This window comes from Triturus cristatus, chromosome 8, assembly GCF_964204655.1.
Source record: "Triturus cristatus chromosome 8, aTriCri1.1, whole genome shotgun sequence".
Lineage (NCBI taxonomy): Eukaryota > Metazoa > Chordata > Amphibia > Caudata > Salamandridae > Triturus > Triturus cristatus.
Window position 1 is genome coordinate 1,541,240,969 of NC_140591.1, and position 18,856 is coordinate 1,541,259,824.

An 18,856-nucleotide genomic window follows, 5' to 3' on the forward strand; every position below is an offset into this window, starting at 1 on the left:
TTTTGCAGGGTACATATCAGAGTCTCTATCAGCTGGTGGGTCAGTGTCATAAGTATCCCATAGGTCATCTTCTGGTGGGATATCAAAAGTGTTCCCCTGGTCTCTTCCCCCTATGTCAGAATGAGTTGACCCTTCCGGTGAATATGGTGCAGTGGCAGCTTGTGAGTGTGATTGGTGTGGAACTGGCATAAGGTGGTGGGCTAATGTGTAGAGGAATTGTGGCTTTGCCTGTCTTCTTTCTCAGTTTGGGTGAAGTTAAAAGTCCAAAGTGTTATGCCCAATGAAGGTAGACACCAGGAGCCAAAATGTATTTTTAAGTCTTCTTTATTCAGTCTCCAGTTCTGGTTACATCAGTCTTTAGTCCAGCCAGCACTGGTGTGGTACCAGCTCCTACATCTCCTACACCAGCCCCACCAGGAGCAGCCTGCCTAGCTGCTCAGCCCATCCCCAACTGTCATCCACACATCCACTCAGGCACCCAGGCATTGGGATAGGATAGGATATATGTTTATAAAGCGCTCGATTGCCGTGGCGTCTTGGCACTAGTGTATGTCAGAGGAACGGACTATATTACCAGAAGGACTAGATGGATGAACATAGCCATGTTTTCAGATCCTTCCTAAAAAGCTGCCGATTTGCTTGGAATCTCATGGCCATTGGCATTTTGTTCCATAGTTTTGCTGCGCCATTCGATAATATCCTTCCTCCCCATTTGGCCCGCCTAATCTTAGCAATCTGAAGTAGGCCTAGGTTGGTAGATCTAAGGGCACGCGAAGGGATGCAAGGTAAGAAAATTCTTGAAATTTTCTCGGCACCACCACCATGAAGTGCTTTGTGGACCAGGCCTTAAATTCCACCCGCTGCTGGATAGGAAGCCTGTGCAGTGATTTAATTCCTGCTGAAGTAGGTTGTCCTTTGGGAATATTCAAAAGCAGTCTTGCTGCTGCATTCTGTAAGGACTGAAGTTTCCTCATCTGAGTCTTATCAATGCCCAAAAAGAGGGCATTGCAATAGTCTAGTTTAGACAAAAAGAGACCCACCATCACCGTAATTCCTGTGAGATAAAAGGAAAGATCTTTCTCAGAGTTTTTAATAGAAAGAAACAGGAAGAAGTGAGACTATTCACTTGTGCAGAAAAGTTCAACTGGTCATCAAACATGACCCTGAGATCCTGACTCTGGGGACGGAACGAGGGCAATTCCCGGCCTTGATCGGCCATCAGGAGTCATTCCACAGGGACTGGCCGTTGCCGAATTCTATCACTTCCGTTTTATCGGTGTTAATTTTCAGGAAGCCATGGTTCATCCAGGTCATGATCTCCGAAAGACACGCATGAAATCTGGTGGCTGTGACTTCAGGTTGCTTGCAGATGGAAATAACAAGCTGCGAGTCATCAGCATATGAGACCAGTGTGAAACCATGCCTCCTGATAAGTCTGGCCAACGGAGTGACGTAGAAGTTGAACAGAAGTTGAACAGTGTCAGGGATAAGGCCGATCCCTGTGGGACCCCACATGGAAGATGGAAACTATCAGATTTCAAGCCATCCCAGAACAGTCTTTGCTCCCTTGCCTCCAAAAAGGAGGAGAGAAGGGAAGGGCCAGGGCAGTGTCCTCAACCCCCAGATCCTTCAGCCGCTGCACTAACACCGTGTGATTCACGGTGTAAAATGCTGCCGATAGGTCTAGGAGTATGAGGACCGCCCTGCCTCCCCCATCCACGATTTTCCATATCTCCTCTGTTGCAGTAATCAGAGTAGATTTGGTGGAATGGCAGGACCGAAAATCATGTTGCGTGGCGTCCAACAGGTTGTTTGTGTCAAGATAATCACTCTGGCAATTGGGCGGTAATTTTTTGGCTCATTTGGGTCCAAGGTGGGCTTTTTAAGCAGTGGCCTAATGGTCACTTTTTCCAAATTGTAGGATAGATACTCGACTCCAGGACTTGGTTGATAAGGGGGGTAAGCTTGTCACAGATCTTCCTAGTGGCCTGATGCATAATGGCCGGGGAACATGGATCAATAGGTGATCCAGATTTTATGGAGAGGAGAAGTTTTTGCACCTCATCATTAGTAATTTTCTGGAAACAGGATAATCTACAATGAGTTGATCGAGCATCGTCAAGAAATTGCCATTGCTCATCATGCGTCTCCCGAGTATTCAAGAGATCATTATAGATCACTTGCACCTTACTCTGAAAATAAAGTGCCAATTTATTACACATTGCTTGGTTTATCTTAAATGCATTATTCTGCTGCGGTTTCGCCAGCAGTTTGACTGCTTTGAATAATTCCCTGGTGGAATTTCCAGCTCCCTCAATCTTAGTTGTAAAGTATAACTTTTTGGCAGCGGTGATTGCATTTTTATATTGTTGGAGGGCTTGGTTATAGATTGCTTTCTTCTCATTGCTATAATCTTGTCTCCAAAAACATTCTGCTCTCCTGCAGCTTACTTTGGGCACTTAAGCTCAGGGCTTTACCAGGGTGACGATATCTTAGATCTTTTTACTGTCACCAATTTTTCAGGAGCAACATGGTTAGCCGCTGCCAAAAGCCACTCATTAAACTGGGAGGCTGCTTCGTTATTATCATTTGATAACGGGGTGGCAAAGGGGCCCAAAGCCAACTCTAGGTCATTGCCTTGAACTTTGTTCCAACGTCGGACTTTTACTTTGGATAACTTCGTTCAAATACAGTGATTAGGCTGCATAATTTTGATGTTAAAATGGATAGCCTTGTGGTCTGTCCATGGGAGAGTTAATGTTTCGATCAACTTAATATCCTGGTTATTAGAAAAGATGCCATCCAGAGTATGGCCTGCCCGATGGGTGGATTCAGTTACTAGTTGAGTTAAACTGAAAGCCGCAAGATTATCCAGCAGTCTAGCTCTAGTTGGAAATTAAAGTCGCCCAGAATTGTAAGAGGGTGAAAGTCAATATATGACTCCAGAAGCGTCAATTAAGGCTTGGGAAAAAGCTGCCCTGGGTCCAGGTGGGCGATATATAAGAAGCCCCTGAAAGGTAGTGAGGTTGTTTATTTTTTGCAGAAATGCAATGCCTCTGCTGGTAAAACTGATATAGCTTCCACCCCAACCTTTAAGTGATCTCGATGTATAATAGCTATGCCACCTCCTCTACCTTGTACTCAGTCTTGTGAAGTGACTGAATAGCCCTCTGGTAATGCGATGTTCCAGTCTGGACCTGAAGTGTTAACTGTCCAGGTTTCCGTCACAAAAAGTATATCTGGGGTGGATACCTGAATCAGATCTTCTAAATCATATTTATGTTTTCCCACCGAGCGAACATTCAATAGGAGGCATTGCATGAACGATTCATGAGTGGCCTTTGGGATATTGACTTGCCCATTTCTGGTGATATTCATGGTCATCTCCTCATTTACTCTATCCTTGCATGCCTCAATCTTTGAGCAGCTAGGAGCAGTTGGGCTGGAGTACATGCTAATACAACTTAGTAGGGTATAACATTATCCCTTTTTCTTCAAAAGAAAATAAAAAAAGGAAAATATGTAATAACAAGCAAGAACTATAAACAGGTGAAATGAGTAAAAGTGATTAATGGTACAAAGCTCTAGGATGCAGCAATAAAGACAGAACAACACAAGAGAGAAAACCATTAAGACAAGGAAGGATGGTTAAAATACAGCATCATACAATTGAGCAACAATATCCCCCATCCTCCCTCATGAAAATTATTAAGACATTCAATTATTAAATCACCAACAATGTAAAAACGCAGAGAAGCCAAGCAAATAGCAACTTCGCCAGAGTATAAAGACTGCGTACCTTTGGGAAGGAATAAAATAGTCAAGCAATAATAAATACCAAGCAATAATAAATAATATTGCAAGCAATAACCCCATCCTTCACCAAAAAAAACATTGGAAAATAATGTAGAGAAGGGTGGACACACCCCACGGCTACCACCCGAGGCCAGAAACAGACAACAAGGGTGAACCAACACCAAAAACACACGTGTACCACAAAATGGACCACATAGAGGGTACACACAGTGAGGCACAGGCCGACTTATACACGACAACATCTGAAGCGCAGGGCGACTTACACACAACAGGGGTTCCACAGACCCCGATCCAAAGACTGTTTTGTTGGGTGCCGACGTTCTTGTCGCCAGCACGGATATTTTTGGCCCCAAAGATTTCTGCTTCGATGGGGTAGGTTTCGTGGCAACAGTGTCCAGTGTTTTGATGCCAAAAGTTTCAGCTCCGAAGCTCAACTCAACTCCGAACATGGAGTGGCTGGTTCCGAAGCAAGCGTCTTCAATGGATTCTTCGGGGCTGGGCTAAGCTGGGCATGTCTGGTGTCGACCATGGCTCGATGGTAGTGGTGGCCCGGCAATGTGTTTTTGTCAGTCTTGAGCAGGAGGTTGACCCTTTGTGGTTGTTTACGGAGGTCGAGGTGGTGGGAGCACAGTACTCACGGCTGGTTGAGCAGGAGGTAGATCTTGCACCTCCATTTCGGAGCCAGGGCTGTCAGGGAAAAAGGTCCCTTTGTTTGAAGCCGACGACTGTGTGTGATGTTATTTTTGGATTTCTTCGGATCCGAAAAGGTCTGGTATATTGTCCGTGCTCCTTCAAGACATTTTAAGACGTCGGGCCCGACGGTCGCGTAAAGGTTTCTTCGACCTGAAGGAGAAGAGAGCCACGCAGCTGGCCGTGTCGTGTTCGGGGGAGAGACACAGATTACAGACCTGGGGAAGATCGGTGCAAGGATACTTGGTGTGACACCGAGGACAGAAAAGAAAGCGCGTCTGTTCCATTACCGAGTGGACATGATGTGGGAGGAATGCCTAAAGATCAAAGTAACGCCCGAAGGTCAAAGGCCCACATAGGGCAGTGGTCAATGAGAGTCGCAAACAATGTTGTTGAACCAAACAGAAGAGAGAGAGTGGGCAAGAGAGCCTGCACTTCCTGGCAGAGTAATGAGATGTGGTCCTTCGTCAGCCTGTTGCAAGTAGGTGGCATCGGTAGATGATTTGTCACAAATGGGTGGGAATAGTCCCTTCGGACAATCTGTAAAATCCAGCGGTCAGATGCTATCTACCTTCAATGGTGCAGGTGATGGCCCAAAGACCTGGCCGCAGCCCTGCTGTCCTTGAAGCACTCCATCGCTGAGCGAGCTTGGTCTCCGAAGAGACGGGAGCCATCAAAGGGCATGTCCATGAGCAAGGCCCAAACATTCCCAGAAAAGCCAGTCGTCTTCAGCCAGGCATGGCGCCCTAAGCCCACCAACGATAAAACTGCCCTGCTTAATGAGTAGGTCATATCCAGCCACAACTTATGGCAAACTTAGTGGCGTGTCTCCTCTTCAGCAATAGCTTGCAAGGAATATGGCCTGGGCCTCCTCTGAGAGCATACGCAGCACCTTCACAACCGAGTCCCAGACTGAGTGAGAGTATCGGCCCACAAGGCATGCGGTGTTCATTTACCGCAGTGCTAGGCTGGAGGTAGAGAACATTTCCTTCTCAAAGGTACCCTGCATCTTGGATTCAATGTCCGGGGGAGTGGAAGGTAATGTGCCTGGATTTGATTTGGAAGGGGAGACTTTGATCACCAAGCTGTCCGGGGTGGGGTGGGGTGTGTTGTGAGGAAACTGGGGTTCCCTGGGGCAGGGCAATTGTGGTGGACCATCGACCTATTCATAGCAGCTCCTGTGCACAGCTTGGACCAAGCCCAGTGTAGGACATACATTAGTGCTTTGATAAATAGGAGAAGCGGTTCGGATGTGTTGACTTCCGGTTGAAGTACCTCAGTCAATACATTCGTCAAAGCGAGTAGCTGAAAGTTCAGGACCTCAGCCGCCCTCTTCACTACCATAGCGAATGAGGCTTCTTCCTCCGTAGCCACGGTAGGAGTTGAAACCATGCCTGTACCTGAGGAGGAGTCCAGTTCACTGGCATCCTGAATACTCATACCAGGTGTCCGCAGTGACCTCTAAGGCCTGGTATTCATCATGGTCCAGAGGCCCTCACAATCATCGCCAAATCCTAGCCCAAAGAAATAGGTCTCAAGACACCAGTCTGGGTGGTCTGCCCACAGTCCGTGCTGGAGTCGGAGTTGGACGATGCCCATCCAGCTCCATGTCGGGGCCCACCTCGCCACCAAAACATGGAACACCCTCCCACTGAGCCTACGACAGACCAAAGACCTGCTGACCTTCAAGAGAACACTCAAGACCTGGCTGTTCGATCAGCAGCCCCCCCCCCAGCACCTTGAGACCCTTGCAGGCATGTAGTGCGCTTTACAAATGACTGATTGATTGATTGATTGGGGAGTATGGGGACGGAGCCGCCATAGATCTAAGGGGCCGGACTGGTGCCGGGGGCAAACCAGCAAGCAGAAGACCAGAGGGGCCTCTTCCGAGCCTGGGGGCTCAGACGCTCCAGCAGGGACGGGCCACCCAAATATGAGGTGCATGGACTCATAAAATTCAATACGTTTGGTGGGGGCAGCACTGTCTTTTGGAAACTAGGGGAGGGGTGGAGTCGGCCTAGGTGCGGCTCAACCCCGGAACCAGGAATCGAATGCCGACGCTCCCATATCTCGTGGATGACTTTAACAGACAGGCTGACGTTGAGGACCTCCTCGATTTCCTGCTCTTCTTTCATTTGTGGGACTTACCCGAATCCCTCAGACGACTTCAACTGATGACGAGCGCATGGAGTGGCTCCGTGACTGATCCCGAGACCTTCCTCCCGACCTGGATAGAGACTGTTGGGGAGTCGCCTGGGAAAAATTATACGGTAAGGAATCTGCGGCTATAAGTCTCTATCAGATAACAGTTGTTATACGCCGGATGTAGTCTTATGTGCTTTTAGAAATCTGTACTGGCAATCAATATAGTTAACAACACTTGTCATCAGTTTCTTGCTTGCCTTATTAAAAAATGAGTCAACTACTGAGTTGAAAGCATGTCCCTCTGCAGCTAAGCTCTATGGTTTTAACAGCAAACATCTTTCATTAGGAAGACAAGGGTAAATTATACTTTCAACTGCCTCATAGACAACATTTTCCTGATATTAATCCATATGATGCCCATCCATGTCTAAACTCCAATATAAAGGTTAACTTAGGTGTGAGCTTAAGGAAATTGTACCATGTCCATTTTGTTAAGGGCATAAGTAAGCAGTCTATACTGAATATATCATGTAAGAGATCCACACTGTTATTTAACTGTCCCAAACAATATAAGGCTGGAAGACTAAAGTGTCTGGATTTGGAAATGGAAAAAGATGCGTTACTGCAACCAAAATTTCTCAATGGATGCGATAGATGAAATGTTTCAAGGATACTTAGAGCAAAGCTGTTTCACATTAAAACAAATCAATTTACCCAAATCAAAAGCAAAAGTTCTGCTCTTGATTTTTGTGTCATGAATGTTCCCGCTTCTTGCACTATGCTAAGCAATTAACTGTCTTTTGCAACCACTGTATGTCATATTACAGATTACAAAACCAAGTCATGAAAACTTGTTCATCCAAAACCCTGAGAAAGTGGTGCATATGCCCCAACTCATATGCCGTCTTCTGTAGACATAAGATTTTTTTGGAACCAGTCTGTGATCCCGCAGCCTTCATGGATAGAAATTCCAAAATAGCCGCCATTTATATGGACAAGAAGAGCCACAGTCCACCAGTATTTCTGGCAAATGTCATAGAGAAGCCAGTCAGAGCGTCTAAAGATGGGTATGGTGGTTCTACAGGGGTCGTCAGACAGAGCCAAACTGAGGAGGAAGAAGCTAGCTTGTAAGTGGAAAATCTGTGGATGCCGAGGAGCACTACAGAGGTGTTCATCACAGAAGGAGGAGTGACTGGTAGAGAGCCGAAAGGAATGGATGAAGGCAATGCAGGTCAGAGAGCAGAGGCTGTTGGAGACCACAAGGGAGAACAGCCCACAAGTAACATGCAGAGGTGCAGTGGTGCCCGTGAGGAGTAGACACTGTGACTCCCCCTTCCACGACCCTGGAGGGCTGTGGCCACAGGCAAGTGCCCCTACTACAGTATTTCTCACTAAGGAGGCGGTGGGAGGGGAGGCGGTTGCTACAGCATGATCACGCAGGAGAAAGAGAGCACTAGTAAAAGCACAGCACAAAACTCACGGGTGTGGTGACGGCACGGTAGTTAGGAAACCGGTAGAATCAGGACTGAATTATTTACCCTGGCTCCTATTTTACTTTGGTTCTGAGGGTCACACTTCGCCTCGTCAAGGGACCGCAGGGCAGACAAGTAGAGTCGGGGACACCACAGAAGGAACCCTCAAGTATCAAGAAGGACAGAGAAGAATATCGGGAGAAGGAGAAGAGGAGCCCTATCTTGGCCCTATGTGAAAGGTCTATAGTATCAACCAATAAAGAGCTATTAAAACACCATGTAGACTGGACGTTGTCAGTGTTCAGAGAGCGGGGTGACCACACAGTCTTTATTTCTTGATTGACTCTAGTTATCAGCCTTCTTGCTCTTTTTCTGATTTCACATGGAGAGGCATTAAGAAAAGTTTACCGTGTAAACCAAGTGACTTGGCTTCATGAGAAGACTTACCTGGAAGTCTTCTCGTTTCCTGAGGTCAGATGACAGTTGACAAAACCAAATGACGTGCCATTGAACATAAAGGAGACACCAACAGCTCCTTTATTCCCTGAAAGTGAAAAGCAATTATTACATTTTCAATCTCCCAAACAAATTCAAGGGAAAGCTTAGCTACTCAACACAAGACCTTCTAATATCCAATGACAACTCCCAATACTTAATCTTCCAAGCATTCCTCCAAACCAAGGTATGAATAAGAGTCCACAAAGATGTTCATATTTAAACCCTGAATCTATCATAGAACTGCAAACTATTGCAGCATAAAGGATTCCTCATAGCTCTCACCCCAGACCTTGTAACAATACTGAATGCATCCCTTCAACAGGGAGTGATGAATGAACCTCTAGAACACGTTACACGTAAGACCTCCATAAGGAAGCCACTACAGACAAAAGTATTGTTTTAAATACCACACTATTTGCAACCCTTCATTCTGCAACAAGATGTTAGAAAATAAGGTAACAACTAGCACCAGCATTACTGTCCTGTTCTATGCCTCCTGTCTAACTATTCCAGCAGGCAGAGTCCATCAGCCTGCTCTACGCAAACCAGTCCAGCTTCAGTTTTACGCATTACCTTCTCTTAGTCTCCCAGTTCAACCTCAACAATATGTAAATTCCCACAACCTGCTCTAGGTCCACCTGTCGTACGTCAGCAGTATGTACACAAACCAATCCAGCTCTAGCAGTATGTATAGTCCCAAAGCTATAGTCCCATAACCTGCTCCACCGCAACCAGTCCAAATGTAGAAGTAGGTAGTCTCTCATAACCTGCTCTATGCCCACCAGTTCAACTTCAGAAGTATGCAGTCTTATAGCCTACTATGTGCCCATCACTTCAATTACAGGCTGATACTAGACACTGACACGGTATTAGCAGAGATCGCTAAAAACATTATAAGCAGTGTTTATAAAAGCACTTTGTAACTGTAACACTTCTCATTTCTATGTACCATGTTACAGCCAACAGAGCCAGAAAGGCAGTGCTACAGGGCATGCCCATTTTGAGCATTTTAACATCTACTGCATGGCCCAGACTGGTATCACCACCTCAAATTTTAGATATAGACTAACAGCACCCAGACGCGCCTCTTGCTGAAGGCTGAATCTGTGCAGTGGTTTAATGTCCAGAACCAAGGCACACATACCTCTGGATGAAGAAATGGTCTTTCTCTCTGAACTTGCCGAAACTTAAAACATATCTGTTTATATAGTTTTGTTACTAAAGAGACCCTTGGCCCCCAAAACTTCCACTCCCCCCCACCCCACTCCAAAACCACCACCTTGGTACAAAAGAGAGAAGGATTTTAGTTCCCCATATGACACTAAGCTGTATTGACAAATAAAGACATCGGACAATGAAAAACGTTCAGTTAAATATGCTACAAACAAACCCATACTGTTGGAACAGTGCTACTGTACACAACTACTAGCTGACATGTTGTTTCGCGATTAGACTATCTGGTTTTGGATAGGCTTGAGTAGCTTTAAGACAGCATAGTAATGCAATGCAAACCACCTACATCCACACTGTTGACACATCTAGAAGACACCAGGAGAAATACTACACTGGGGATTTTGAGTTTCAGCTTGCCCACATAGCCATGGTAGTAGTGGCTGTCTATTGATGGATTATCAACAAGCTCAGTCCTTGATGGCTCCAATAGCATGTAGATCTGCTTACACGGAAAAGGCATTTCCTTATTCATCTTTGCTTGAAGGGGCTCATTTAACCACTTCAAGGGAACAATGACTGAGCAATAGCAATCTTAAATACTGCTATGTTTTTAAGTAGTAAAATACTTACTGTAAGTATCAAGTTCAAGTATGGAAAGGTTACATGCAGGGAGAACACTGACTCGGTTATGGTGCTTTGCATTACATTATGAAAGGGAATATAAAATGGTGATGTGCCAAGTGTCAGGCTTGAGGTTGTGCCCTCACTGAACAGCTTTTCTTAATTATTTTAGGCTAGGTTCAGGGCATCTTCGCTCATGTGGGAAAAAGCAAATAAATGCGACAATGCTATTAAGAAATAGTAATGTGTACAGAATGAAAAAGAAGCTGCAATCTTACCTAATGTGTTGGCTATCCCGGTCTTCACGCTTGAGGTACTTATATGGCTAATCCTATTTTCATGTTCTGCTTTTACTAATACAGCAATTTTGATGTTCCATAATGATTGCACAGCAATCTACAATAAATCAAACATGAAGAAATTCAGACCAGAATACAAAAAACTTGAGAAGCTGGAAAATGGAGACTGTGCTGCAGTATCATCTGCTTATAATCCTTCACAAATCAGAAAAAAACACAATTGGACAGTGACGGTAGATAAGTGAGGGCACAGAGATTTACAGCATAATAACCATTTGTTCTGAGAGTGTCCATAAATGATGCCATTATTAATGACAGTCACCATTCCCAGCTGAAGACTAACTTGCAAACAAATAGAACTCACAACAAACTAAAAAGCCATTACCACTTGCTCTGACAGGTATCCAATAACTACATCTCACACCATTGCCAGAGGACACGAGTGTGCGAAAGCTTTTAAATTTAATACATTATACACTGCACTGTGCAAAAAGTGAAAGATACTTGTAATTCTAGTTATGCATCATAGCAATCTTCCTTAAATAAAATAACAACTAGCAGTTTGACTGGTCTTAAATTCACAGACAGCAAGACATACCTTTTAAGAAGATATTTTTTGTATTGATCCCATCAATAAAACTTGAGACCTCCAGTAACTGCAAGTACAAAGCATCATTGCTTAATAAAGGTTTCTGAATTCCTAAGAGACAGCTGGCTGTGCTTATCTTTATTTCAGTTATATTTCAGCTATGTTTGTCAGAGGGGGTAGAAAGTTGAGAATATGCTGCAAAGTGGTATTTCCTGTGTTGCTTAAGATTTGTGTGATCTATGTTAAACAAAATGGAGTGAAAAACGATTTGAAATTCAGAACTTTCCCCTGCTTATAGGCTGTGTACACACACACACACACACACTTGCACACATACATTACTAAATCACCAAGGGAGAGTTAGAGGTCAAAACCATCACACATCCTCTAACATTACAACATGAAACTACACAAAAATGAGTGCATTGGAATACACAACAATCTAGCAACTGTCTGATCACCTTAACAACACAGTATATATTGAGTGAGAAAGTCTCACCCAGACTTTTGTGGACTGGTTCAACATAGGCATCCTCATCCCACCCTGAAAGATGATACTACCAGGGTAGACTCAACCTCAGTTCTTAATACGAAATACTGGATAATAGTGGCATCCAGGTTAATATGTAAAAGTACCTCTGGGTAAAACCAAAAGGTAAATACCTTGATTAGTAGGTACCATGGGTAGAAAGAAGGCGGATTAATCTGGATATAAGGGCCTCAACACCCTTAGTAGCACCAACATGTTTCAGCCCGACGTATGCAAATGATAGGTCAAGGGCTTTCGTCAAGGCAAGAAGGATTCCTATTCAAGATTCTTACTGGACTATTCACTCTTGGGTAAAGACATTTCCAACTTTCACAAAAGTACTGATAACAAGCATTTACAATGCAATGGTCTCGGCATTGTTAGAGCTATTGGCATTGCTCATGACATTTTTTTTGTTCATGTTTTTTTTTTTTTAAACATTTAAAGAAATGGCATTGTTATTTACAATTTCAATAGCTTAATCTCTCAAATGCGAGACCTATTGCATTTGCACCCACACACAGAGCCACACACACAAAGCCACCCACAGAGCCACCTACACAGAGCTATTCACATAGAGCAACCCACACACAAATAGAGCCACCCACACAGAGCAACCTACACACACACACACACACACAGAGTTACCCACAGACAGACAGAGCCACCCACGCATAGGTCCACCTACAAAAAGCCACCCACACAGAGCCACACACACAGAGGCACACACATACACACACACACACACACATAGAGCCTCCCACATACACACAGAGCCACCCACACACACACAGAGCCACCCACACATACACAGAGCCACATACACACAGACATTAGGGGGTGAGGGAAACACTGTTTCTGTATTATAGGCGACAGACAGTCAATAACTAACACAGCATTCAAAATAAAGCTACCAACACCGACTGCAAAAATATGGCAACAAATAGTACAACCAAAGAAAACCTTGCGACTCCCTATGATGAAGGTGGTACGCAATTAACAAAAAAGCACAGTTCGAATACAAAAATCCCAGAGTGTGGGGGGAGGGGTTCAATGCTGCAGGAACCAGTGGGCACCCCATGCAGGGAGCACGGACTAGATCACATCGAAAACGGGGAGCTAGAAGCAGAAACAAGCAGGACCGGAGGGGTAACAGGCGACAGAGGAACCAGGAGGCGTGGGTGAAGAGGGCAGGGGTTCAATGCTGCCAGAACCAGTGGGCACCCCATGCAAGGACCAAGAGAAGGTGGGGACACCTCGAAACCAAGGCAGTGGGAGGGGGAAGCAAACAGGACCAGAGGGCGTGTTTGCAAAGTGCAGGGGTGCTGCAGGAACCAGTGGGCACCCCATGCAGGGAGCAAGGACCGAGTTGAACAGCTCGAAAGCAGAGTGTGTGTGTGAGAATGCTGAGAAGCAGGGAGCCGGGGTTGCATAAGTGCAGGGACGGGATGCACAGCTGCAGGGACCACTGAGGCCCCCTTGCAGGGACCAAGGACCGAGTTAGACACAAAGTGATGTGGGGGGAGGGGCGCAGGATGCTGAGAAGCAGGGAACCTGGGTGCAGAAGTGAAGGGATGGAATGCACAACAGCAGGAACCAGTGGGCACCGCATGTAGGAACCAGGTGTCGCTCTCTCCTCCTCGGGAGTTAAAGTTACAGGAGGGGTGGGTTCTGCAGGACGGAGCGGGTAGGGCTTAGCCCTGCAGCTGAAGGGGGTGCCCGGAGTCCAGCGCCGGCTTCCCTAGGTGCAATAGCAATATACGAAGCGGTGCACTTCAAGGAAGGGGGGGGGGGGGGGGGGGAGGCCTCACAGACACCCATGGAGGAGGCACGGATACAGAGACCCCCAAAGTCCCCGCCACGCACACAATCGAATATGCTACTTACCAGTATGCATCTGTTCTTGGCATGTAGGGCTGCTGACATTCATATCTGTGCATAGATCGCCGCCTAGTGTTGGGTCCGGATGATTGCACATTGTTGTCCTGGAAGAGTCTTCGAAGTATCACGAGATAGGTGGCTCCTCCCCTGGACTACAGTGCGCATGGGCATCCTCTTCATCCTCAGATTGTTTTTCGCCATTGTGGCAGTGATGGAGTAGATACAGTAAGTGATGACCATGCTATACAGTAATTCTGAGCGCTGCAGTCGCTACAGGCGCCGGGGAGGAGGGTGGGCGATATAAATGTCAGCAGCCCTACATGCCAAGAACAGATGCATACTGGTGAGTAGCATATTCGGTTCGAGGCATGTGGGCTGCTGAATTCATATCTGTGCATAGATTATATAGCAGTCCCTCCATTAGCGGCGGCTGCCCGTGCCAGCTGCAGCAGTCTGAAAAAGGGTCTTGAGAACAGCCTGTCCTACAGCTGCCTGCTGTTTTGAATGTACATCTACACAGTAGTGTTTTGTAAATGTATGTATAGTGGGCCATGTGGCTGCTCTACATATTTCCTCTAAAGGAATGTTCCCCAGGAAAGCCATGGACGCCCCTAACTTTCGTGTTGAGTGGGCTCTGGGGGAATCGTTAATGTGCGTTTAGCTTTTTCATAGCAAATTTGAATACATTTAACAATCCATCTGGCTATCCCTGCTTTGGAAATGGCGTTGCCCTTGTGTTGTGGAGAAAAGGCAACGAACAGTTGTTTTGTTTTCCTAAAATCTCTTGTCCTGTCTATATACTACATGAGGGCCCTCTTTACATCTAGTGTATGGAGCATTCTCTCTGCGACATTTTCTGGATTTGGAAAGAAAACAGGCAGTTCAATAGTCTGATTCATGTGGAACTGCGATATCACTTTAGGCATGGATGTGGGGTTGGTACGTAGTACAACCCTGTTGGCGTGAACCTGTATGAATGGCTCTTGAATGGTTAGTGCCTGGAGTTCACTAACTCTTCTCAACGAAGTGATTGCCACTAAGAAAGCTACTTTCCAGGTGAGGAATTGAACCTCACATGAATGTAGAGGTTCAAAGGGTGGACCCATCAATCTGGTGAGGACCACATTCAGGTTCCACACCGGCGCCGGTGGGTGTGTTGGAGGAATCACTCGTTTGAGTCCCTCTAAGAAGGCTTTGATGGCAGGCACTCTGAATAAAGAGAGGTGCTGCCTGTTTTGAAGATAGGCTGCTATTGAGGTTAGATGTATACGGATGGAGCTGTATGCCAGATGGCATCGGTATAAGTGTAACAGGTAACAGATGATGTTCTGAATGGATGCATCCAGCGGATTAATGTAATTGTTTTTACAGTAAATGACAAATCTTTTCCATTTAGCCGCATAGCAAGCTCTGGTCGTGGGTCTCCTGGCCTCCTTGATGATATTCATACATTCTGGAGACAGGTTCAGGTAGCCAAACTCTAAGACTTCAGGAGCCAGATCGCCAGGTTCAGCTGTTGCGGATCTGGGTGCTGAATTTCGCCATGGTTCTGTGTTAAAAGTTTGGGTGTTAGCCGCAGTCTTTGAGGCGGCACCACGGAAAGTTCTAGTAACGTGGTGTACCATGGCTGGCGTGCCCACATTGGAGCAACCAGGATGAGTGTCATTGAGTGTTGCCTTAGTTTGCGTGCCACTAGCGGTATTAATGGCGCTGGGGGAAAAGCGTACGCAAATCTGCCTGACCAGTTCATCCATATCGCATTGCCCTGCGACTGTGGATGCGGGAACCTGGCGGCAAAGCTTTGGCATTTTGCGTTTTCCCTTGTGGCGAATAGGTCTATCTCTGGATGAGCCACTGCTGGAAGTACGGTTGGAGTACTGACGGATGTAACTCCCACTCGTGCATTTGGTGGCTGTGTCTGCTGAGCAGATCCGCCATCTGGTTGTCCTTGCCTGGGAGGTGTTCCGCCATGAGGAATATGTTCCTCTGAATGGCCCACTTCCACATGCTCTGAGCCAGATGAGACAACTGTGGAGAGTGTGTTCCTCCCTGCTTCTGTATGTAGTGGTACAAAAGGGGTTGGTGATGGACGGAGCATCAGAACCAATCAAACACTCACACCCAGTCAACAGATCTGGGTTTGATCCATCACCGTTCTTTAGCCCACTCTGCCACCCCAGTTCAGACATGGCCATATGCAAATCAGTCTGACCCTGTGCCTCATGGGAACAGTCCAGCCCGAACTGCCAAGCCATGCCTTCCCTGGACCGGAATCAAGCTTCCTAGGACCGGTTTCTGGCATTTCAGCCGTCTTCAGCCAGGTTTGCTTGAATCCAGTGGCAAAGTGAGCAAGGGACTCACGTCTGAGCATGGCAGTCATGTTGTCCGTCCGGATCAACACGACTTTGTTGCACAAGTGTACGTTGAATGCCTTCATTGCCAAGAAGATTGCCATCAGTTCCGTAAGGTTGATGTGCATCTTCTTTTGCTGTGTTGTCCATAGTCCCTGCACTGTGTAATTGAGTACATGAGCTCCCCATCCTTGGAGAGATGCGTCCGCCGTCAGTATTATTTGTGGAACAGGCTCTTGGAACGGTCGGCCCTTGCAAAGGTTTTGTGGATTCCACCAATGCAAAGAGTTGTATGCCCGACCGCTCACCAACACTAGGTCTTTCAACTGTCCTGGAGTCTGATTCCATTGACGTGCCAAGCACTCCTGAAGCGGGCGCATATGTAGTCTCTCGTGCGGGACTATGAAGATGCAGGAGGCCATCATGCCTATCAACTGCATGAACAATCGCGCTGGAAGGGAGTGTTGTGGTCTGAACTTTTTTATTAGCAGTTGCATGCTGTTGATTCTCGCTAAATTCAGCTGAGCTTTGGCAGCCAGAGTATCTATGGTCACGCCCAGGTACTGCCGTACGTGGGCGGGTTGGAGATGTGACTTTGGATAATTTAGTGAGAATCCCAGACTGTGAAGAAGGTGAATGGTGTGGGATATGTGGCTGGCACACTGCTGGGCTGACTTTGCCTGAACAAGCCAGTCGTCCAGATAAGGGAAGACGTGAATGTGCTGCCTCCTTAAGTGTGCAACCACTGTCGCTAGGCACTTGGTAAAGACTCTGGGCGTCGTCGTTACTCGGAAAGGGAGTACTTTGAACTGATAATGCTGATCCTGAAGAGTGAACCTGAGATATTTTTTGTGTGATGGGTGTATGGGTATGTGGAAATACGCATCCTTCAAATCTAGTGTTGCTAGGAAGTCTCCCTGACTGAGTAACGGCAGAACCTGCTGGAGGGTGAGCATATGAAAATGCTCTGACAGAATGTATTAGTTGAGAGGTCTGAGGTCCAGTATAGGTCGGAGAGACCCGTCCTTTTTTGGGATTAAGAAGTACAGAGAGTACACCCCTGACCCTCGCTGTTCCACAGGCACGAGCTCTATGGCACCTTTCTGCAGCATACTTAGTACTTCCTGCTGCAATAATGTCAAGTGCTCTGCGGACATAGGACGGTGTCTTGGTGGTATGTTGGGTGGATTGGATGTTAATTCCAGACAATAACCGTACTGGACAATTTCTCTGACCCACCTGTCTGTGGTGATGGATCTCCAGACTGGCAGGAACTGTTGGAGTCTCCCCCCGACCGGTGTTATGTGGGCGGGGGGGCAGTGACAAGACGTCACTGTTTGTTATTGGTGAAGGACCTGGTGTTGTTGTGTCCTCGTCCTCTGCCTTTGGTGCTGGATCCACGATATCCACCCCTATTGTTTTTATTATAGGTACTCTGGGTACCTCCTTTACTGTACTGCTGCTGGGACCCCTGACCTCTAGCTGCTCCTCTATTCCCGGAGCGACGAAAGGAGCCACTCCGAAACTGCTGCGACTGTAGAGCCCCCATAGATTTCGCAGTTTCAGTGTCCTTTTTAATCTTTTCCAGTGTAGCGTCAACCTCGGGGCCAAATAAAAAGTCTGGGTTGACTGGTTGATTCAAGATATTATTTTGAATTTCAGGTTTGAAACCTGATATTCTCAGCCATGCGTGCCTCCTCAACATCACACTAGTGTTGATTGCCCTTGCTGCAGTGTCAGCTGCATCTAGTTCGCATTTGATGGACGCATTTGTAATGAGTTGCCCCTCTCTGATGAGGAGCTCCGCTCCATCTTTGTATTCATCTGGTAGGTGTTCTAGCAGTGTTTCTAGCGTGTCGTAGTGTGACCTGTCGTATCGGGCCAGGAGTGCCTGAGTGTTGGCAATGCGCCAGATGTTTGCTGCTTGTGCTGCTATCCATTTGCCTGATGTTTCTAGCACTTTGGACTCCTTGTCTGGAGGAGGAGCATCCCCCTGTAGTCTGCGAGTTAGCTCTCTTGCGAGCATTAGAAACTACCATGGAGTCCAACGGCAATTGACCCTTAATGTACATTGGGTCTCTGGGGGCTGGTTTGTATTTCTTCTCTATTCTCGGGTTCAATACCCGTGCCCTGGTTGTCTCCTTAAAGATGTCCTTACCATGTTTAATAACCCCTTTTAACATTGGTAGAGTCTTGACCGTTCTTTCTGATGCGGAGAACGTGTCCACCAAGAAATCCTCCTCCACAGAGTCAGAATGAAGTTCCACTCCGTGATTGGCAGCCGCCCTTTCAATGAGGGCGTTAAAAGCAGCAGTATCTTCAGTGGGAGATGGTTTGATATTATAAAGATGAGTGTCAGGAGCAGTTTGTGGGTCTCCTGGGTCATTAGGATCTCCCCATGCTTGATCTTGGTCTTGCTGTTGGTCATCAGGGTCATTATCCACAGGATAAGTGGTATCATCCTCAATATAGCCCTCTCCTGCATCCACCTCTGAGTGTGTGGGAGAAAAGGATGGTGGTTCCTGATGACAGGGTTGGAATGTTGCTACAAGCACTGGTGTCGAACCTGACGCCATTTTCCTTTTAAGTGGAATCTTGTATGAGTCCAAAGCCTTTTCTGGAACAATTCTCCGCTTGCAGAACAACAGCCTACCAGTATCGGCGTCGATAAACTGGTCCTGTGAGTCTTCGACATCGGTTCTTCCCGAGGACACCGTTCGTGGTTGTTCGATACTCTTCCGAAGTTCGAACATCTTCGGTGCCCCTGGTGGTGGCAATCCAAACTTGATCGG

General features: G+C 46.6%; 1 protein-coding gene across 3 annotated transcripts in view; it reads right to left on the bottom strand.

Moving 5' to 3' along the window:
* INPPL1 (inositol polyphosphate phosphatase like 1) overlaps positions 1-18,856 on the bottom strand; it is a 1,340,026-nt gene that overhangs the window by 493,714 nt on the left and 827,456 nt on the right. For all 3 annotated transcript variants that reach the window (XM_085623407.1, XM_085623409.1, XM_085623408.1), the window contains 2 exons: positions 10,694-10,811; positions 8,571-8,667 (listed from right to left, as the gene is read on the bottom strand). In XM_085623407.1, coding sequence (XP_085479533.1) covers positions 8,571-8,667; positions 10,694-10,811 — 215 coding nt within the window. The remainder of the gene's footprint in view (positions 1-8,570; positions 8,668-10,693; positions 10,812-18,856) is intronic.